Source organism: Capra hircus, chromosome 26 (assembly GCF_001704415.2).
Source record: "Capra hircus breed San Clemente chromosome 26, ASM170441v1, whole genome shotgun sequence".
Taxonomy (NCBI): domain Eukaryota; kingdom Metazoa; phylum Chordata; class Mammalia; order Artiodactyla; family Bovidae; genus Capra; species Capra hircus.
In genome coordinates, this window is record NC_030833.1 from 29,003,808 (window position 1) to 29,025,342 (window position 21,535).

The following is a 21,535-nucleotide window of genomic DNA, read 5'->3' on the forward strand; positions in this document are numbered from 1 at the left end:
CCCATCTGAAGATTCTTCTTGATAATTCATATGTTAGTAGGTTTTTCTACTCTTGCTGGTGGAAATGCAAATTATTTTGCTTGTAGAGCCTTCCATGAGCTCCACAATTTCTTCTCTTTTCCAGTGGTTCTTTACCCCCAGCCTTGAGTAGTTTTCTCTTTCTTATGTGCAGATCAGTGCTCAGCAAAAGATGTAAGAGGACCCCTCTACAAACTTACAGAATACCCTGTTAAACTCCCTCCTCTACAGTACTCTACACCACAAATTCTAGGTGCCTTGGCCTCTCCAGCTGCTAAATCTCTGTGTCTTTGATTTGGCAAGCTTCTGGATTCTGTTTAAGTTCCTCCTCTCTCCCTGTAGGTTGGAAACTTTTTCACACAGTAAGCTGGGATAATTCTAGGGCTCACCTTGTTTGTTTTCCATCTTCAAGGATCACAGTTCTGTATACCTGTTGTCCAGTGTCTGAAAGCTATTGTTTCTTATATTTCGTTCAGTTTTTTATTGTTTAAGGTAGAAGGGTTAATTATGTCTTTTTACTTCATCATGGCTAGAAGAGGGAGACTCTTGATGAAGAGACACATTTAATATTCTTATGGCAGTTAAGTTACTGCAGTGATATCCTCTGATGAGGAAGGACCTCGACACAAGCTACCCTGAACCATAAATGATACCATATTTTGAACTGTTTTTTTCCTTTTAGAAAAAGATAATTACCAGTACTAAAGAAAAAACAAGGTACAAATTTTTTTATTTAATACAATTTCTCCTTTCTGGTATGACCACTAATTTTCATATGGGCTTCCCAGGTGGCGCTAGTGGTAAAGAACCCACCTGTTAATGCAGGAGGTGTAAGGGATGTGGGTTCGATCCCTGGGTTGAGAAAATCCCCTGGAGGAGGGCACGGCAACCTATTCAACTATTCTTGCCTGGAGAATCCCATGGACAGAGAAGCTTGGTGGACTACGGTCCACAGGGGTCGCAAAGAGTCAGACACGACTGAAGCGACTCATCATGCATGCACGTATTAGTCTACTTTATGCATAGTTTTACATAATTGTGATCATGTTATCCTATTTCTTTTTTTAAAAAAACTATTATAGAACATTTTTTTTTTTTTTGGTAGTTTTCTTAAGTTTCTCTCTCCCTCCTCTCTTTTTTTGCATAGTACGGATACTGTTTATTTAACCATTCTTTCCTTTCATGAAAATTTGGTTGTTTCCAGTTTTTGCTATTACTTAAGTCTCTTTTTTAAATGGCTGCATGGTATGCTGTTTTTGTGTATCATACTTTGTACTACCTAAATGATAACCTTAGCTTTGAGGCGTTTGGGCATTTTGAGATAATTTTGTGTTTAAATTTGGGAACTTAGAAAAGAATGTAAAAGCCAATGGCTTGGAAAGCTTGTTTCCCTTGGAAATGCAGTGATGAGGTCATCTGGGTGCCTATTCACTAAGGAACAAAAGTGACAGGATGTTAACAGAGAAATAATCCATGAACAGAGCTGAATGCCTCTCTGAGATAAGGGGAGTAAAATTCAGCTCAATTCCACGAATACTAGATCCTCACCATCAGAGAATTTATGATTTAATGGAGGGTCTAGTGGAAAACATATATATCTAAACAGTTTTTGCAACTGAGTGGAAAAAAATATGTCTGACCTGCTTGAAACAGTTTTGTTCATTCATGAATAAATTTGTGCATACACTTAATGAAACCCTGAGTTGAGACTGAAAAGCTCTAACTTGAAACTGAGCTCCCCTGCACTACATCTTGTAAATTAGGAAAGCAGCACTCTGATAATGTTTTATTAAGGCTTCCATCTTCTCTTTCATAAAATTGCATGAATTTATAAACATGAAATACTGCTGAAATAGATGCAGAGTAGCCAGATGAGTTTTCTTTCCCTATTACAGCTATATGCCCTCCCTCTAGTATAGCTGCTGCTACTGCTACTTTTGCTAGAGGAATACTGGTCAGGAGTTGGTAGTGATGGTACCTATGCAGATTGGTTATATGTTTTTTAATGTTAGGCTCTGATTAACTAACTAAATAACTTTCTCCTCTGAGAAAGTCTTAAGTATATTCTTGCATTTGTTTGGAAGACAGTCTATTTAATAAATAATAGCTAATATTAATACTTATGTAACAATTACTATGTGCCAGGTACTGATCTAAGGCTATATATATATATATATATATATACATATATAACTTACTTGATTTTCATGATAATCCTTTCATGTAAGTATTGCTGTTTTTCTCTAGTATGTGGCCAAGGCTAGACTTGGACACCAACAGTTGGCTTCAGAGTTCACACTCTTAACCACTCAGTGTATCAAGTACAGGCTATAGGACCATTCCCTCCAGGTTTAAATTCTAGCCCCATTGCTTACAGTTCTGTGGATAAGCTGGATTGATTAATTGTTTGTCCCCTCTGAGTCTCATATGTGTGCTGTATTGTATATATTCTTTGTCCAGTTTCTGGCACATAGTAGACTCTCTACATGTTTAGTTCATATTCGTTATTCACTCATTAAAAACATATGCTTGGAGTGCCCACTGTATGCTTGTTCTTTCAAGGAATGCTTGTGCTGGTTTGTTTCTTTTCTGAAGGAGTATAGGTACTATAATGTGTGGCCCTGAAGCTCATAGCTGATAGAGAATATATGCATGTGTGTGTGCTAAATTGCTTCAGTCATGCCTGACTCTATGACCCTGTGGGCCATAGCCCGTCTGGCTCCTCTGTTCATGGGATTCTCCAGGCAAGAATATTGGAGTGGGTTCCAGAGTATCTTCCTGACCCAGGGATCAAACCCAAGTCTCTTACGTCTCCTGCATTGGCAGGCGGGTTCTATACAACTAGCACCACCTGGGAGCTATATTTCCATCATCCCTTCTGTGAGTAAGGGTGTAAGAGACTCTGGTCAGAGAAGGGAAGAATATTCCAGTTGATTCATGTTGCAGGTTACACAGTTAAGTCAACGGAGCTAAAGCAGGTTACTCTTTGATTGAAACATGACCATCCTCTGTCTGACAAGATCATTTATCCTATTTGACCCAGTTCAGACCTTTAGGAGAAAGATATACTGTATGTGGAACAGGAAGGGACACTTACTCAGCTGGCCAATTCCACTAAATCAGCCCCAGCTATTAGGGAAATGATTAATGTGGCAATCAGGTTACCTTCACATCACCACCCCAGTGTAGATTTTAACTGAATGCAAAAACTAAGTATGGAAACATTTTAGAGGGGAGTGGAGAGAGGGAAACCCAAGGCAGAGGAGTAGAATATTTTGATAGAAAGTGAAAGAAAGAGGAAAAAAATTGCAGGAAAGATAGTTGAGAATAAGCCCTTATTTTTTTTTCTCTAGATTAGGATGTCTTAAATAGAAGATTGGCACAGACTGCATTTGGTTTTTCCAACAGTGATATTCTGCATGTGTCTTCGCTCATATTTGTTTAATACCAGTGGTCTGACACATCTTTGTTCTTTCCTTTTTTACAGTTCTGAGGCTTTCTACCAATGCAGGCCAGTGGAAAGAAGCAGCTAGCAAGGTGACTCACGCGTTGGTTAATATCAGGTAAGAAGTGAGGATTTATCTCTTTCAGAGTTCTGTGGTTAATCCTGAGGTTTATTGTACCTTTCTAAGTGAAATGTGTTGAACATCACTACTATTGTAAGCCCTTATGTCTGTAGGAGTGGAAGAAATTTTCGTATTTGATCAAGAAAAGCAGGAATGCATGTGACTTTCATTTTGTCATATTGAAATAGCTCACAGAATTTGCTCGTTTATGAATTTTCTTACCAGGAGATAGTTGCAAACCTTTTTCAGGCCTCTTTGTTGCCAAAGTGTTTTCTGTGTATAAGCCATCTGAAAGCACTTGTCTGGAAATTTTTTTCTGCCTTTCTTCATGAGTTGAATGAATGACTCATGGGATCTGGAACTTTTGACGTTTTGCTTTACATGGCTATTTCTATTTGTGGTAAACAGAGCCAAATGGAGCTCATGGGGCTAAGTCATTTTAGGTTCCTTATGAAACAGCATGGCAATTACAGAGTGCTGTATGTATTGGATAAAATTGAGTCAGACATGGAGTTGGTTTAGGGTCTTGAGAAAATAGCACACACTCATAGGAGAAAGCTGTTTGTAAATGGAGAGAATGTGCTTTCAGTGTCTTGAAACCTAAAGCTGACTTGTGTTACATTTCTGGCTCCCTTTGTGCCTATCATTTTTTATTTTCTCAGCAGTTATTATATTGTTCTTGCAAACAATTGAAAAATTAACATTGCGTAGAAGAGGCAAACCCAACAGATGGGGGAACTTGATTTAGCTCCAGATGTAAGTTTTGCCAGACATTCCTAGTAATAGTAATGCACATTTACAACTTGGTATAGATTCTGATTTGTGGCAGAGCTGAGATTCAATATTTATTTCTATATCGTTCTTTTCTTGCCACCCCTTTCTTTTAAGGTAAAATGTCCTGTCCCTGCAGTGACTTACTAGTATTTGACAAGTCTGGGAACAAAAGAAAAAGTGTGAGATGTGTGTTTTGGGAGGGCAGGGGTGAGGGATCAGGCAGGTGAGATGTGCTAACAAGATTGCACTGAGGGTATTGAAGGTTGATCTGCCTTACCTAACCCCCAGAGACATTTTGCAGCAAACATAATTTTATAAATCTCACAACCTCATGTATATTTGCATCTAGCACATAAGCCAGATACTGTAGTAAATCCTTATGATAAATGTGACTCTCTATAGGAATCAGGAATTACAAACTGCCTTCTCCTAAAGAGCCCTTTGTGACCGAATGACAGTATGACAAATGTGGGTGTTTGAAAGAAACACCAGATTCTGGACTATAGAATGAAATGCATATGGGTATAATTTATGTTGTGTTTATTTATTCATATATTTACTTAGGGTTTTCAGGCAGTGCCTTTTCATCTGGGGCTTGTTTCCTTGATCACAGTCTTTTATGCTTGCTTTATCTCCTGCATTGTTGCTTTTCCTTTCGGTGGCTTTTGGTTTGGCTGCTGTCCTTATTCTTCCCAGGGGCCATCAAACAGCTGATTTAAACTATCGATCTGTCCTTTTTCTGAATACCCCAGAAAGGACTGGCTTGGGCTTAGAGCAGATGCCTATAACCATGACATGGTTCTCTTTGTAAGTCAGGCCTATACCTTCATTTTCATTCCTCAAACTTCTTGATGAACTTGCTGCAGACAGTAATTATATCATCTTCATTGTTGCTAATGAATTAGACTTGGAATATATGTAGAAAATATCAAAGATCCAGTCAGTTTTTTCAAGAGATTACTGGAAAGATGTTTTAGAATATCACACTAACACCAGATCAGGGGAGTATATTGGTGATGCTAAGCCTGCAGAAGTTTACTTTTTTCCTTTTTAAAATTTATTTTCATTTAGTAAGTGCTAAACTAAGTACTGTTCTTTCAAAAATTGCTGTCTTTTTCAGTCGTCAAACCCTATAGAGTATACTTTTTAACCAATGAGGAAACTAAATCTTGAAGATATTTGAATTGCAAAATGTCCCACAATTCTTGTGTGTCAAATCTAGAATTAATTATAGTCCTTCTAATTCCAAATCTAGGGCTCTTTCTTTTATATTTTAATGCCTCCTTCTTTAGTGTTACTGTGGAGGTAAACAGAAAACTCAGTATGATGTATTGAAAGGAGCTTGAGCATGGAAATTTGAGTTAGAGAAACTGAGTTTTTAATTTTTGTCTCTACCACTTAATGTGTGACCTTGAGCAACTTATTTAGCTTCTCTGGACCTTTCCTACTATCTATAAAATGGAGGTCATGAGGATATCAGTTGTTTTATATAGAAGCAGTTATGAGAATTATGTATGTTATAGTACTTAGAAAACTATAAAATACTGGTCATTTCATTTAGCATAATATCTTTACAGTTCATTGCCAATGTAGCACTTGTCAGAATTTCCTTTCTTTTTAGGCTGAGGCTGAGTAATATTCCAAGTATACAGGTGCCACATTTTGTTTATCCATCATCCACTGATGATGTGAATTGCTTCCACCTTTTGGTTGTTGTGTTTTTGGCTATTTGTACATGGGTGTACAAATAGCTCTTCAGTTCCTGCTTTTGCTTCTTTTGCAAATATACTCAGAAGTAGAATTGGTGGATTGCATGGTAAGCCTATGTTTAATGGATAGATGCGAAGAGCTGACTCACTGGAAAAGACCGTGATGCTGGGAAAGATTGAGGGCAGGAGGAGAAGGGGGCAACAGAGGACGAGATGGTTGAATGACATCATCAACTCAATGGACATGAGTTTGAGCAAACTCTGGGAGTTGATGATGGACAAGGAAGGCTGGCATGCTGCAGTCCATGGGGTCACGAAGAGTTGGAAACGACTGAGCATCTGAACAATAACCATATTTAATGGGGCTTCACAGGTTGGGCTAGTGGTAAAGAATCTGAATGCCAGTGCAGGAGACACAAGAGATACTGGTTGAATCCTTGGGTCTGGAAAGTCCCCTAGGGTAGGAAGTGGCAAGCACTACAGTATTCTTGCCTGGAAAATTCCATGGATGGAAGAGCCTGGTGGGCTAGAGTCCATGTGGCACCCAGAGTCAGATATGATTGAGCAACTGAGCACACCTCACTTCAGTTGCTCAGTCATGTGTGACTCTTTGTGACCCCTTGGACTGCAGCACGCCAGGTTTTCCTGTCCATCAGCTTAACACCTGGAGCTTATTCAAACTCACGTCCATCGAGTCAGTGATGGCATCCAACCGTCTCATCCTCTGTTGTCCCCTTCTCCTCCTGCCTTCAGTCTTTCTCAGCATCAGGGTCTTTTCCAGTCAGTCAGTTCTTTGCATCAGGTGGACAAAGTATTGGAGCTTCAGCTTCAGCATTAGTCTTTCCAGTGAATATTCAGGACTGATTTCCTTTAGGATTGACTGGTTTGATCTTGTTGCAGTCCAAGGGACTCTAAGGAGTCTACTCCAACACCACGGTGCAAAAGCATCAATTCTTCAGTACTCAACTTTCTTTATGGTCCATCTTTCATATCCATACATGACTGCTGGAAAAACCATAGCTTTGACTCAACGGACCTGTGTTGGCAAAGTAATGTCTCTTCTTTTTAATATGCTGTCTAGGTTGATCATAGCTTTTCTTCCAAGGAGCAAGCATCTTTTAATTTCATGGCTGCAGTCACCATCTGGAGTGATTTTGGAGCCCAAGTCTGTCACTGTTTCCACTGTTTCCCCATCTATTTGCCATGAAATGATGGGACTGGATGCCATGATCTCAGTTTTTTAAATGTTGAGTTTTAAGCCAGCTCCTTCTCTCTCCTCTTTAACTTTCATGAAGAGGCTCTTCAGTTATTCTTCACTTTCTGCCATAAGGGCAGTGTCATCTGCGTATCTGAGGTTATTGGTATTGCTCCCGACAGTCTTGATTCCAGCTTGTGCTTCATCCAGCCTGGCATTTCACTTGATGTACTCTGCATATAAGTTTAATAAGCAGGGGGACAATATACATCCTTGTCATACTCCTTTCCCAGTTTGGAACCAGTCCATTGTTCCATGTCCAGTTCTGACTGTTTCTTCATGACATGCATACAGATTTCTCAGGAGGCAGGTAAAGTGAAAGTGAAAGTCATATCCGACTCTTTGCCACCCCATGAACTATACAGTCCAGGATTCAAATTCTCCAGGCCATAATACTGGAGTGGGTAGCCTTTCCCTTCTCTAGGGGATCTGCCCAACCCAGGGATCGAACCCAGGTCTCCCACATTGCAGGCGGATTCTTTACCAGCTGAACCACAAGGGAAGTCCAAGAACACTGGATTGGGTAGCCTGTCCCTTCTCCAGTGGATCTTCCCAACCCAGGAATCATCTCCTGCCATGTGGGCAGATTCTGTACCAACTGAGCTATCAGGGAAGTCCTAGGTAAAGTGGACTGATACTCCCATCTCTTTAAGAATTTTTCAGTTTGTTGTGATCCACACAGTCCAAGGCTTTGGCATAGTCAATAAAGCAGAAGTAGATGTTTTTCTGGAACTCTCTTGCTTTTCTTACGATCCAACGGATGTTGGCAGTTTGATCTCTGGTTCCTCTGCCTTTTCTAAATCCAGCTTGAACATCTCAAAGTTCTCAGTTCACGTACTGTTGAAGCCTCACTTGGAGAATTTTCAACATTACTTTGCTAGCATGTGAGATGAGTGCAATTGTGCAGTAGTTTGAACATTCTTTGGCATTGCCTTTCTTTGGGATTGGAATGAAAACTGTCCTTTTCCAGTCCTGTGGCCACTGCTAGCATATTTTCCAAATTTGCTAGCATATTGAGTGTAGTACTTTCACAGCATCATCTTTTAGGATTTGAAATAGCTCAACTGGAATTCCATCACCTCCATTAGCCTTATTTGTAGTGATGCTCCCTAAGGCCCATTTGACTTCACACTCCAGGTTGTCTGGTTCTAGGTGAGTGATCACACCATGGTGGTTATCTGGGTCATGAAGATCTTTTTTGTATAATTCTTCTGTGTATCCTTGCCACCTCTTCATAATATCTTCTGCTTCTGTTATGTCCATACCATTTCTGTCCTTTATTGTGCCCATCTTTGCATGAAATTTTCCCTTGGTATCTCTAATTTTCTTGAAGAGATCTCTATCTCTTTCTTATCTCTCCTTGCTATTCTTTGGAACTCTGCATTCAAATGGGTATATCTTTCCTTTCTCCTTTGCCTTTAGCTTCTCTTCTTTTCTCAGCTATTTGTAAGGCCTTGTCAGACAACCATTTTGCCTTTTTTCATTTTTTTTTTTTTTTGAGGATGTTCTTTATCTTGGGGATGGTCTTGCAGGTCATCATAGAACCGTTCACCCTCTTCAGCGCTACTGGTTGGGGCATAGACTTCGATTACTGTGATACTGAATGGTTTGCCTTGGAAACAAACAGAGATCATTCTATCATTTTTGAGAGTGCACCTAAGTATTGCATTTCAGACTCTCTTGTTGACTATGATGGCTACTCCATTTCTTCTAAGAGGTTCTTGCCCACAGTAGTAGATATAATGGTCATCTGAATTTAATTTGCCTATTCCAGTCCATTTTAGTTCACTGATGTCTAAAATGTTGATGTTCAGTCTTGCCATGTCCTGTTTGACCACTTCCAATGTACCTTGATTCATGGACCTAACATTCCAGGTTCCTATGCAATATTGTTTTTTACAGCGTTGGACTTTACTTCCATCATCAGTCACATTCACAACTGGGCACTGTTTTGCTTTGGCCCAGCCTTTTCATTCTTTCTGGAGTTATTTCTCCACTCTTCTTCAGTAGTATATTGGATACCTGCCGACCTGAGGAGTTCATCTTTTAGTATCATACCTTTTTGCCTTTTCATACTGTTCATGGGGTTCTCAAGGCAAGAATATTGAAGTGGTTTGCCATTCCCTTCTCTAGTAAACCATGTTTTGTCAGAACTCTCCACTATGACTTGTCCTTGGGTGGCCTTACCCAACATGGTTCATAGTTTCATTGAGTTAGACAAGGCTGTGGTCCATGTGGTCAGTTTGGTTAGTTTTCTGTGATTGTGGTTTTCATTCTGTTGGCCTTCTGATGGATAAGGATAAGAGGCTTATGGAAGCATCCAGATGAGAACGACTGACTGTTGGGGAAACTGGGTCTTGTTCTGATGGGCGGGACCATGCTTTGTAAATCTTTCATCCAATTTTCTGTTGATTGGTGGGGCTGTGTTCCCTTTCAGTTGTTTGGCCTAAGGCCAATCTATGGTAGGGGTAATGAAGGTAATGGCACCTCCTTCAAAAGAACTTGTGCACACTGTTGTATTCAGTGCCCCTGGCCCTGCAGCAGGCCACTGTTGACATATGCCTCCGCCAGAGACTCTTGGACACTGACAATCACCTATGGCTCAGTCTCTTGTAAGGACACTGTTCCTTTCTCCTGGCTCCTGGTGTGTACAAGGTTTTGTTTGTACCCTCCAAGAGTCTGTTTACCCAGTCCTGTGAAAGTTTTGTAATCAAATCCCACTGACCTCCAAAGTCAAATTCCATGGGGGTTCTCAATCTCTTTGCTGGATCCCCAGATTGGGAAATCTTTTGTGGGTCCTATAACTTTCCTAACAGTGTAAGAATTTCTTTGGTGTAATTGTTCTGCAGTCTGCTCAGCAGCTCTATGGTGGAACTAATGGCGACCTCCTCCAAGAGGGCTTATGCCGCATGCTGCGTGATGCAGGTCTGCTGCAGCCAGAGCCCCTGACCCCACGGCAGGCCACTACTGACCCATGCCTTCGCAGGAGACATTCAAACACTCAAAGGCAGGTCTGGCTCAGTCTTTGTGGGGCCTCTGGGTCCTGGTGTGCACAAGGTTTTGTTTGAGCCCTCCGAGCATCTCTGGTGGGTGTGGAGCACACCTATGTTTAGTATTTTAAGGGATTGCCATGCTGTTTTTCAGGGTTAGTATTTTGAGTGTTTAGAATGTTTCCTATGTGTGTCTTCATTTATCCCTTTTATATATGTTAATATGTTACCCTTAAAAGATGTTTTGCTTTTCTTTGTGGGTAGGCTTTGATGCTTTGAATAACAGTGGTCCAAGGAGTATTCTTTTCTCTGAGGGCAGAAATGTGGTATGCCTAAGTCTTCATTCCCACTGTTGTCATGTTCAGTCGCTCAGTCCTGTCTGGCTCTTTGTGATCCCATGGGCTGCAGCATGCCAGGTTTCTCTGTCCTTCACTGTCTCCCAGAATTTGTTCACACTTATGTCCATTGAGTCAGTGATGCTATCCAGCCATTTCATCCTCTGTCGTCCCCTTCTCCTCCTGCCCTCAGTCTTTCCCAGTATCAGGGTCTTTTATAGTGAGTCAGCTTTTCACATCAGGTTGCCAAAGTATTGGAGTTTCAGCATCAGTCCTTTGCTGTACAATATTGTTCTTTACAGTATCAGACTTTACTTTCATCACCAGACACAATCACAGCTGTGCATCGTTTTTGCTTTGGCCCAGCCTCTTAATTCTTTATGGAGCTATTTCTCCACTCTTCCCTAGTACCATAGTGAACATCTTCTGACTTGGGGAACTCCTCTTCCGGTGTTGTATCTTTTTGCCTTTTTATACTGTTCATGGGGTTCTTGAGGCAAGAATACTGGAGTGGTTCGTCATTCCCTCCTCCAGTGGACATTTTGTTAGAACTATTATGACCTGTCCATCTTGGGAGGCCCTGCACAGCATGGCTCATAGCTTCTTTGAGGAAGGGGGGGATTATGCAGCACAGAGAGGACAGAAACACAGGATATATGACAGTATTAGGCAATGGCACCCCACTCCAGTACTCTTGCCTGGAAAATCCCATGGACGGGGGAGCCTGGTGGGCTGCAGTCCATGGGGTCGCTAGGAGTCAGACACGACTGAGCGACTTCACTTTCACTTTTCACTTTCATGCATTGGAGAAGGAAATAGCAACCCACCCCAGTGGTCTTTCCTGGAGAATCCCAGGGATGGGGGAGCCTGGTGGGCTGCCGTCTCTGGGGTCGCACAGAGTCGAACACGACTGAAGTGACTTAGCAGCAGCAGCAACACCTGGAAAGGATCTTTTTTAAATTTGGCTGCACCTCATGGCATGCAGAACTTCCCCAACCAGTGATTGAAGCCACAGAGTCTTAACTACTCGACCACTGGGGAAGCCCCTGAAAAGGATTCTAAGGCAGAGTGAACAAGCTTAGCCACTTCTTCTCTAGTATGTTCTTTGATAATCATGGGAAGGGATTAGGTTGCATGTGAAATTTTCAGACACCTAACAGCTGGAAGAGCCTCTGAGACTGGTTTGCCAGTTGATGAGAGATACAAGTTATGTCTTTGGGATCTTCTGGAATGTACTGCATGTAATGGCAACCCTAATAGTATCTTACCAGCAAATGAAAAGCTGCAGGAAGACTGCAGACCTTTTTTTTGAGTTTAGATTGTGACTGAAAATTAAAAATACTTCCATTTGCTTGGAGGCCTAAATTTGCTCAAGTGTCAGTCTGTTTGCTTTTCACTTGTCTTTCGTGGCTTAGTCATGCTAGTTCTTTAATTGTCAAAGTTATTTGTGTTTAAACAATTTGTCTCTCTCTTCCTGTTTGATCCTTCAGAGAGATTCTTAAAATGCAGCTGCTTAGAAACTGCTATTTTTATTGAAACACCTGATGTCATTAATATACAGGGCCTTATGTTTGTTCCTTCCCCTCTAGGGATGTTGCATTGCTTTGCCACAAGGAAAATAAAATAGTATGTCTCCATCTTTAAAATTCCGTTTGGTATAATTGTTACTTTAGGTGCCTTCACAGATCTGCTGATCTACAAAGGAAAAATACTCTGAGGGACTGTGCGCAAGGCTAGAAGGAAAACATTTGAAACTTTTGCTTAGACACTTCTATGCTAAGTATTTCCTGTCACCACTGAGCAGGCTACCCCAGTGAGGCCTTGTACTTTAGGGAAGATGTCTGCTGAATTTTAACCTAATTAGTCAAAAGAGAAAAAGAAAAATGTTAGACTGAAATCTGACCTTCATCTAACCAAACAACTTTCAAGGTAAGTAATTTGAAGCCCTTAATGAATCTCTTCATGTTAACATCTTAATGCTTTTCACTTAATGAGCATTTTATTAGCACCAAGTTCACATCCTATTCTCTGGTTGCTCACAGAAATAGAGACTGAATCACTGCAGATGGGCTTTTCTCCTGATCTGTGATTTTCTTAAGGTGGATAAGGTTTGAACTCTGTGATTAATATATTAATTTTTCCCTTTATTTGAAATGCATTAAGCCAAAGTTTAGTTCATCTTTGAGAATGACTTTTTAGATATTGCTGGGGTTAGTGACAAGTTTGTGGTTTGGAATGAGAATTCAGTGCATTTCTTTGTAAGTCTCTTTAGCTGTTCACCTGGTGAGTTTGCCTGCTGTCCTCTGTTTGCGCCAGTGGTCTTTTTGTTCTGATGCTGAGGTGTGCTCTCCCCTCCTGCTTAGTGCTTATGTAGCTGTATTCTTTCATCCTAAAAACTTCTCCCTCAAAAAAAAAAAAAAAAAAGAATGTATTAAATGTATACCCTGCTGGGGACTCTAAGGAACAGAAAAATTCAGCAGCCTCTGGCTAAGGGGGTTCATTGAGAATAATACTCTTTGGAGTGGGCTATGTACAGAATTCTGAATGTCATAGAGAGGGAGGTGTGGAACACCCTCAGGCAGTAATCAAGGAGGGTACATTCACTATTGATGGCCACAGAGTTAGGATTGGAAAGGGAATGGAAGGTCCCAGCCAGGCAAAATTCCCCCGAATCCCTTTGCTCATGCACTTGTTTGGGCTGCAGAATTTGCCTCTTAGTCACAGCTCTCTTATCAGAATGGATACTGATGAGAGGAGGAGCAGTTTGACACCAAGCACTTCAGCTGAAAGATGCAACCTAGTCTAGTGAATAGTAAATATAGACTAATATGATTAACGTTAGGAGCAGAAGTATTGGGCAGATGACTCTTGAGTAGCAAAGAGTACGTCCAGTTGTCTACTCCAAAGTGACAGGCAGGCTCAAATTATTACTGGGATCAGAACTTATCAGTAATGACCTTTCTTCTGTTAATCAGACCCTGCAGATCTCACATTACAGAGGATGAAAAGCATTATGCAGATTAAAACAAAGCACCATAATGAGGCTGCTGCAATATTGTTTCCCCAGTGGCTGGGAACATTACATATTATTCTAATAGTTGCTGTTCCCCCATCTCTTAAGACTGTAGCAGCTAGAAATAAAAAACCAAACACTGAATCCCATGTGGTTTATCATCTCTTTTGCCCTATCTTGGTTTATGCTGCAAAGAGAGGTTTTTACATTAGGTCATATCTGAGCTTGGTCAACTGCAGTGCAGTGAAGATGTCTTGGTTTTGGAGATGCAGATATATATAATGAGATATTAAGATTTTTTAAAATTGGGGCTGCTGTGATTTTAAAGTGTTACTTGAGCATATAAAACCCTTCCTTACTGCAACCTGACTTCCACTTTGCTTTTTTAAAAAAAATTGTGAGCAAATATTTGTAAAATAAAATTTACTGTTTTTAACCCTTAAGTCTGCAGTTCTGTGGCATTAAGTACATTCACACTGTTGTGCAACCATCTACCTCCACCAACCATCTCCAGAGCATTTTCATCTTCCCCGACTTAAACTGTACTCATTAAGCAATAATTTCTCATTCTGTCCTCTTCCCAAGTCCTGGCAATCACCATTCTACTTTCTGTCTACTCTAGAAACTTCATATAAGAGGAATTATACACTATTTGTCCTTTTGTGACTGGCTTTTTTACTTAGCATAATATCCACATGGTTCTCCCATGTCATAGCATATATCAGAATTTCTTTCCTTATTTTAAAGACAAAATTCAGTATTCCATCGTGTGTGTGTATTTATTTATTTCATTTTCTTTATGCATTTATCCATTGTTAAATGGTTGGATCCCCCACCTTTTGGCTGTTGTAAATAGAGCTGCTGTGAACATGGGTGTACAAATATTTGAGGATACGCTTTCACTTCTTTAGAGTATATACTGAGAAGTCAGATTGTTGGACTATATGGTAATTCTATTTTTAATACTTCAGGGAACCATCATACCTTTTTCCACAGCAGCCACACACCATTTTACATTTTCATCAATGATACACAAGGTTTCCAATTTCTCCACAGTCTTGCCAGCACTTGTTATTTTCTGTTTTTTCAAATCCCTATAAATGTGAAGTATATCTCACTGTGATTTTTGATTTGCAGTTCCCAGATAACTAGTAGTGTTGAGTATCTTTTCATGTACTTATTGGCCCAAATTTATGTATCTTCCTTGGAGAAATGTCTACTCAAGTCCTTTGTGGGTTTTTTAATTGTGTTGTTTTGTTGTTGTTGTTGAGTTTTAGAAATTCTTAATCTATTCTGGATACCAGTATCCTGCCTTCAGTTCAGTTCAGTCGCTCAGTCGTGTCCGACTCTTGGCGACCCCATGAATTGCAGCACGTCAGGCCTCCCTGTCCATCACCAAGTCCCAGAGTTCACTCAGACTCATGTCCATCGAGTCAGTGATGCCATCCAGCCATGTCATCCTCTGTTGTCCCCTTCTCCTCCTGCCCCCAATCCTTCCCAGCATCAGAGTCTTTTCCAATGAGTCAACTCTTCGCATGAGGTGGCCAAAGTACTGGAGTTTCAGCTTTAGCATCATTCCTTCCAAAGAACACCCAGGACTGATCTCCTTTAGAATGGACTGGTTGGATCTCCTTGCAGTCCAAGGGACTCTCAAGAGTCTTCTCCAGCACTGCAGTTCAAAAGTATCAATTCTTCTGTGCTCAGCTTTCTTCACAGTCCAACTCTCACATCATACATGACCACTGGAAAAATCATAGCCTTGACTAGACGGACCTTAGTTGGCAAAGTAACAGTTTGCAAATACTTTCACCCTTTCCACCTATTTTTTCTTTTGTTGTCAGTGCTTTTGGTGTTATATCCAAGAAACTTGTCAGTGCAAGTCATGAAGCTTTTCCCCTATGTTTCTTGAAGAGTATCATAGTTTCAGCTTTTACGTTTAGCTATTTGATCCATTTTGAGTGACATTTTTAACATAGTGTAAAGATAGAGTCCAACTTCGTTTTTTGGGGGGTTGGAGATCCAGTTTGCCCCAGCACCCACTTTGTTCTTTTTGAGATAACCACAACTCTAATTTCTAAATTTGAATCAGGCTGAGTTTGGAACTTAACTGATAAGGTATAAAAATGGAGACTCCACATTTTTTTCTGCGTGTCTTCATTCCTTTTGGTTTTTAAGTTTGCTGTTCCTCTGCTTTTTCAAGAACAGGGACTCTGGAGTTAGATTGTCTGACTTTAAGTCTGAGCTCTACTGCTTGCTTACTTTGAAGAAGTTATTTAACCACTTTTTGCTTGAGTTTCCGCATCTGTAAGGTAAGGATAGTAATGGAACTTGTGTCATTGTTGAGATGATTAAATAACAGTATTGAAAAGTATTTAGACTAGTACCTGGTATATAGTCAGTGCTATGTAATTGTTCATTATTATTATCTTTTTAAAAAATTGCTGTCCTGAATGTGCACATCTGGGGTCTTACCAGGCTGGGTTCTGATGATCTGCACAAGACTTCATTCTGATCAAGTGAATACCTTCCATATGCAGCTTTGTTCAGTTCCATTCACTCCCCTTCATGTGGACTTAGGAGGGACCAGAGGTACAAAATGATATTATTTCAAACTTCCCTGGTGGTCCAGTGGCTAAGATTCTTGGCTCTTGATGCAGGGGGCGTTGGTTCAATCATTGGTCAGGTAACTAAGATCTATCTGTCATGCCTCAAGGAGGGGCCAAAAAGAAAGAAAAAGAGAATATGAAAGGAAACTAACCAATGTGTTCACATCTCTGGTTGGAGAGATTATAGGTATTTAAATTTTTTTTCTTTCTAATATTTTACTAAAAACAGCTGTGGATTTTTTTTTTTTTGATACATGTCCTTTCTTAGGCTAAGGAAGTTCCTTTCTATTTCTGTTAATAGTTTCTGGTTTTGTTTTTTTTTTTGTCTGTGTGTCTGTGTGCTTGTTTTGTTTTACCTTGGGAGGGTATTGGGTTTTTTTCTTAACTTTATAAACTTTTTGTTTTGATTGGGATATAGCTGATTAACAGTGTTGTGGTAGTTTCAGGTGAATAGCGAAGGGACTTAGCTATACATATACACGTATCCATTCTCCCTCAAACCCCCCTCCCGTCTCGGCTGGCACAAAGCATTGAGTGGAGTTCCATGTGCTATGTAGTAAGTCCTTGTTGGTTATCCATTTTGAATATAGCAGTATATATATAACCTTCCCAAACTCCCTAAATTCCCTTCCCCTGGCAAACATAAGTTCATTTTCTAAGTCTGTAAGTCTCTGTTTTGTAAGTTCATTTGTATCATTTCTTTTTAGATTTCACATGTAAGGGATGTCATACAATATTTCTCCTTATGTGTCTGACTTAACTTCACTCAGTGTGACACTCTCCAGACCCATCCATGTTGCTACAAATGGCATTATTTCATTCTTTTTAATGGCTGAGTAATATTCCATTCTGTGTGTGTGTGTGTGTGTGTGTGTGTGTGTGTGTGTGTGTGTGTGTGTGTGTGTGTGTGTGTGTGTGTGTGTGTGTGTGTGTGTGTGTGTGTGTGTGTGTGTGTGTGTGTGTGTGTGTGTGTGTGTGTGTGTGTGTGTGTACTACATCTTCTTTATCCATTCCTCTGTCAATAGACATTTAGGTTGCTTCCATGTCTTGGCTTCTGTAAACAGTGCTGCAATGAACATTGGGGTGTATGTATCCTTTCAGATCATGTGTTTCTCCCGAACGTATGTCTGAGAGTGGGATTGCAGGGTCATATGACAGTTCTATTTTTAGTTTTTTAAGGAACCTCCGTACTGTTCTTCGGAGAAGGCAATGGCACCCCACTCCAGTACTCTTGCCTGGAAAATCCCATGGGTGGAGGAACCTGGTAGGCTGCAGTCCATAGGGTCAGGAAGAGTCGGACTCTACTGAGCAACTTCACTTTCACTTTTCACTTTCATGCATTGGAGAAGGAAATGGCAACCCACTCCAGTGTTCTTGCCTGGAGAATCCCAGGGATGGGGGGAGCCTGGTGTGCTTCCGTCTATGGGGCCGCACAGAGTCGAACACGACTGAAGCGATTTAGCAGTAGCATACTGTTCTTCATAGAGGCTGTACCAATTTACATTCCCACCAATAGTGTAGGAGTGTTCCCTTTTCTCCTCAAGAGGATGTTGGGTTTTGTCACTCTTTGTCCATCTGTTGAGATGGTCATGTGGTTTTTTCTTCTTATGCTGTTGATATAGTTTAATTGATTTTTCAGATATCAAACCAATCTTGTATTCCTAGGATAAATCTCACTTACTTATGGCTTATGATTCCTTCTATATGTTGCTGGATTCAGATTGCTAATAGTTTTCCGAAGAATTTTTGTGTCCATATTCATAAGAGAAGCTGCTCTGTAGTGTTCTTTTCTTGTGATGGCTTTGGGCTTTGGTGGGGGGTTGTTTTTGTTTTAAATATTATCATATTTTTATTCATCTTACTTAGGGATATCCCTTCATTGTGGTGGCAGTGAGGAGCAGGGGGAAAGAAACTTTAGTCATGCCTGCACAAAGGTTATGGTATTGACTGAAGATGATGGTGAAAAGGTGTTTGCACTGGCTAAGGCCAGCCTGAGGTAAGCTTTGGAAGCTTATTCTGGTGCTCAGAATTGTCCCCACATATGTTTAGGAGGAATCTGTTCTCTCTTGGCAGTTTTACTTCATCCAGGGATGTTTGGGGGAAAAATGTTGCTGGGTCCGGTCTGCGGTCCATGGCCTGCAGCAGAGAAATGCACACCAGGAGGACTGGGTCGGGTAGCAAGTCCTTGCTGCCCAGTGATCCCTATGTATCTGCTTACTCAGCTACTGGTTGTCTGGTGATGTCTTTGATTTTGATATCAGGGTAATGCTGGCCTCATAGAATGAATTGAGGAAGTGATCCCATCTCGTTTTTTGAAGAATTTGTGAAAACTTAGTGTAAATTCTTCTTTAAATCTTTGGTACAGTTAATCAGTGAAGCCACCAGGGCCTGGGCTCTTTTTCACAGGTGGTTTTTCTGAAGTTGTAATTCATTTTCTTTGTTTGTTATAGGTCTATTCAAATTGTGTATTTCTTGAGTCAGTTTTGGTCATTTTTGTCTTCCTAGGAATCTGTTCATTTTGTCCAAGTGGTCTAATTTATTGACAGAGAGTTGTTCATAGTGTTTCTTTATAATCTTTTTTTGATCTGTAAGGTAACTAGTAATGTGCTCTCCTTTATATCTGATTCTACTGATTTGAATTTCCTCTTATTTCTTTGTTAGTCTAGCTAAAGATTTGTCTGTTTTGTTGATCTTTCAAAGAATCAACATTTGGTTTTATTGATTTTTTCTCTTTTGTTTTTCTATTCTGTATTTCATTCACTTCCATTCTTGTTTTTTTTTTAAATTTTCTTCCTTCTTGCATTAAGCTTACTCTTCCATAAGACAAATCTCAATATGTTTTAAATGATAGAAATAATATGAAGTATATTCTCTGACCACAGTAGAATGAAATTAGAAATCAATAATAGAAAGAAACTTGGTCAGAGAACATACTTTGTATGATTTCTGTCATTTTAAATTTATTGAGGTTTGTTTTATGGCCTGGTGTATGATGTATTCTGGAGAATGTTTCATATGCACTTGAAGAAAACAGTTTATTATGGTTGTGGGTACTGTTCTATGTTAGATCTAATTGATGTATAATATTGTTCAAGTCTCCTATTTTGTGTTAATCTTCTGCCTAGTTCTCTTCATTGTTAAAGAATGGGTATTGTAATCTCCAGTTTTTATTATTGAATTTTCTGTTTTCATTTCTTTCACGACATATCTTTTTTGCTCTTTTTTTTTACTTTCAATCTGTTTATACCTTAAAATTTTTTTTTTGCATAAGGTGAAATTTAATGTTTTAAAATATACAGTCCAGTAGCATTACAAACATGCACACTGTACCAACACCATCATTCGTGTCCAGAATTTCAACTTCTCAAACTGAACTCCCAACCCATTAGACAGTAACTTTCCATTCCCTGCCTCACATCCTTGGCAATACTCATTCTGCCTTCTGTCTCTGTGAATCTGACTACTCTTGGTATCTCATACACATGGAATCCTACAGAATTTGTCCTTTGCCCCTGAATATTGCACGTAGCTTAGTGTCTTCAAGATTCACTTACATTGTAGCATGTTTCAGAATTTTTTTTTAAGGCTAAATAATGTTCCATTGTACGTACAGACCTAGAGCTTTGTAGTTTTCCCTCAGAGATCTTGTACATATTTTGTTAGATTTATACCTAAATATTTTGTTTCCTTTCTTCTTCTTTCTTGGTGCTAATGTAAATGGTACTGGGTTTTTAATGTTATTATTATTTTTTCTTCTTTTTGTTTCTTGGTTTTTAATTCTAATTGATTACTGATCTATAAGAAAGCTATTAGCCAGCCGCTGCACCCTTAATTTGATGCTGCACTTTCCCTCCCTAACCATCCTTGGCTCAAGGCAGCACCAAAGGAGTCCAACTCCCATAACCAAGAGCATCACGTCCCCCCAAGAAGCCCCAGGCTCCCACACACCTGCAGGGGAGCAGATAGGAACTCTCAGTCTGAAGCAATCTCTCTTGTGCCAGGTTCATGCTGAAATGTGCAGAAACAGATGAACACCCACACAGTAACGAGAGAGGGAAGTTTAGGGGTCCTCACCTAACATGCTCAGATACTCAGTTGTGTCCGATTCTTTACGACCCCATGGACTGTAGCCCACCAGACTCCTCTGTCCATGGGATTTTCCAGGCAAGGATACTGGAGTGGGTTGCCATTTCCTTCTTCAAATACCTTTAAATTTAAAATATGTCTCTAGTAGATGACGTTTGTTGAATCCTATCTACTTTATCCAGTCTGATAATCTCTACCTTTTGATTGGATTGTTTATTACTTTCATATTTAATGCTGTTATTGATATAATTGGACTTACGTCTGCCATTTTATTTCTAGTTTTCTCTGTGTCTCAGGTCTTTTTTTTCCTTCTGTACCTTAACTGCATTCTTTTGCATGAAGTAGACATTTTCTAATATAGCGCTTTAATTTCTTTAATGATTTTTTTCACTGTTCTTTAGTGGTTGCTCTAGGACTTACCATATATATCCTATCAGAATTAGAAGTTGTTCAAGTTTATAATATAAATTTGTGTGATATATGAATATTACTTATGTAGCTCTTAAATAATGTATACATGCAATACTCCAGTAAACTTTATTTGCCAAAATAACACACCAAAGGGAAGAATTTCACGTATTTCCTGAGAAAGGAGGAATTAGAAACAGGACCCTAATTTTGTCCACTTTTTCATATCTGGAGTTAGGACTAGGTGATAGTGGGAGAATGTCGGTATTTAAACTTTATATGCATACATTTCCTTTGTGAGAGATTTTTTTCACATGTAGGTGGTAAATACAGCACTCTAGAACCTGCTCTATTCTTTGGTGAGCTAATAGCCCACAGCTATTTCGTTTTCTATACTCAAAATGTGAGCACTCAGAGCTTACTGGTTCTTAATGCCTGCATGTTGAGCTTTATAACTAGAAGTAAAGGTAACAAAAGTAATAGGACTAATTGGTGAAAACTTGTTTTGGAGTATATAATTTCTGAGAGAAGATCACAGTACTTTGATGTGGAGTGTATGAAAGAATTCTTAGGTGTGTTCTTTTACATCTGAAGTCAGTGTTGGTTTGTGGAAAGTATTCTTGTCCTGTGCCCTGTCTTTTGCATCTCATTTTCTCCCAGCAAGGTAGGAACTGCTGATGGTGGCCTGTTTCTATTGGCTCAGATAACGAACAATCTATGGAGTATGACTCCTAGGGAAAAGGAGTCAACTTTGAGCCCAACCCTCTGTCCTGAA

General features: G+C 39.8%; 1 protein-coding gene across 3 annotated transcripts in view; it reads left to right on the forward strand.

Moving 5' to 3' along the window:
- Positions 1 to 21,535, forward strand: part of C26H10orf76 (chromosome 26 C10orf76 homolog) — a 167,776-nt gene that overhangs the window by 76,279 nt on the left and 69,962 nt on the right. For all 3 annotated transcript variants that reach the window (XM_018041317.1, XM_018041319.1, XM_018041318.1), the window contains one exon: positions 3,506 to 3,581. In XM_018041317.1, coding sequence (XP_017896806.1) covers positions 3,506 to 3,581 — 76 coding nt within the window. The remainder of the gene's footprint in view (positions 1 to 3,505; positions 3,582 to 21,535) is intronic.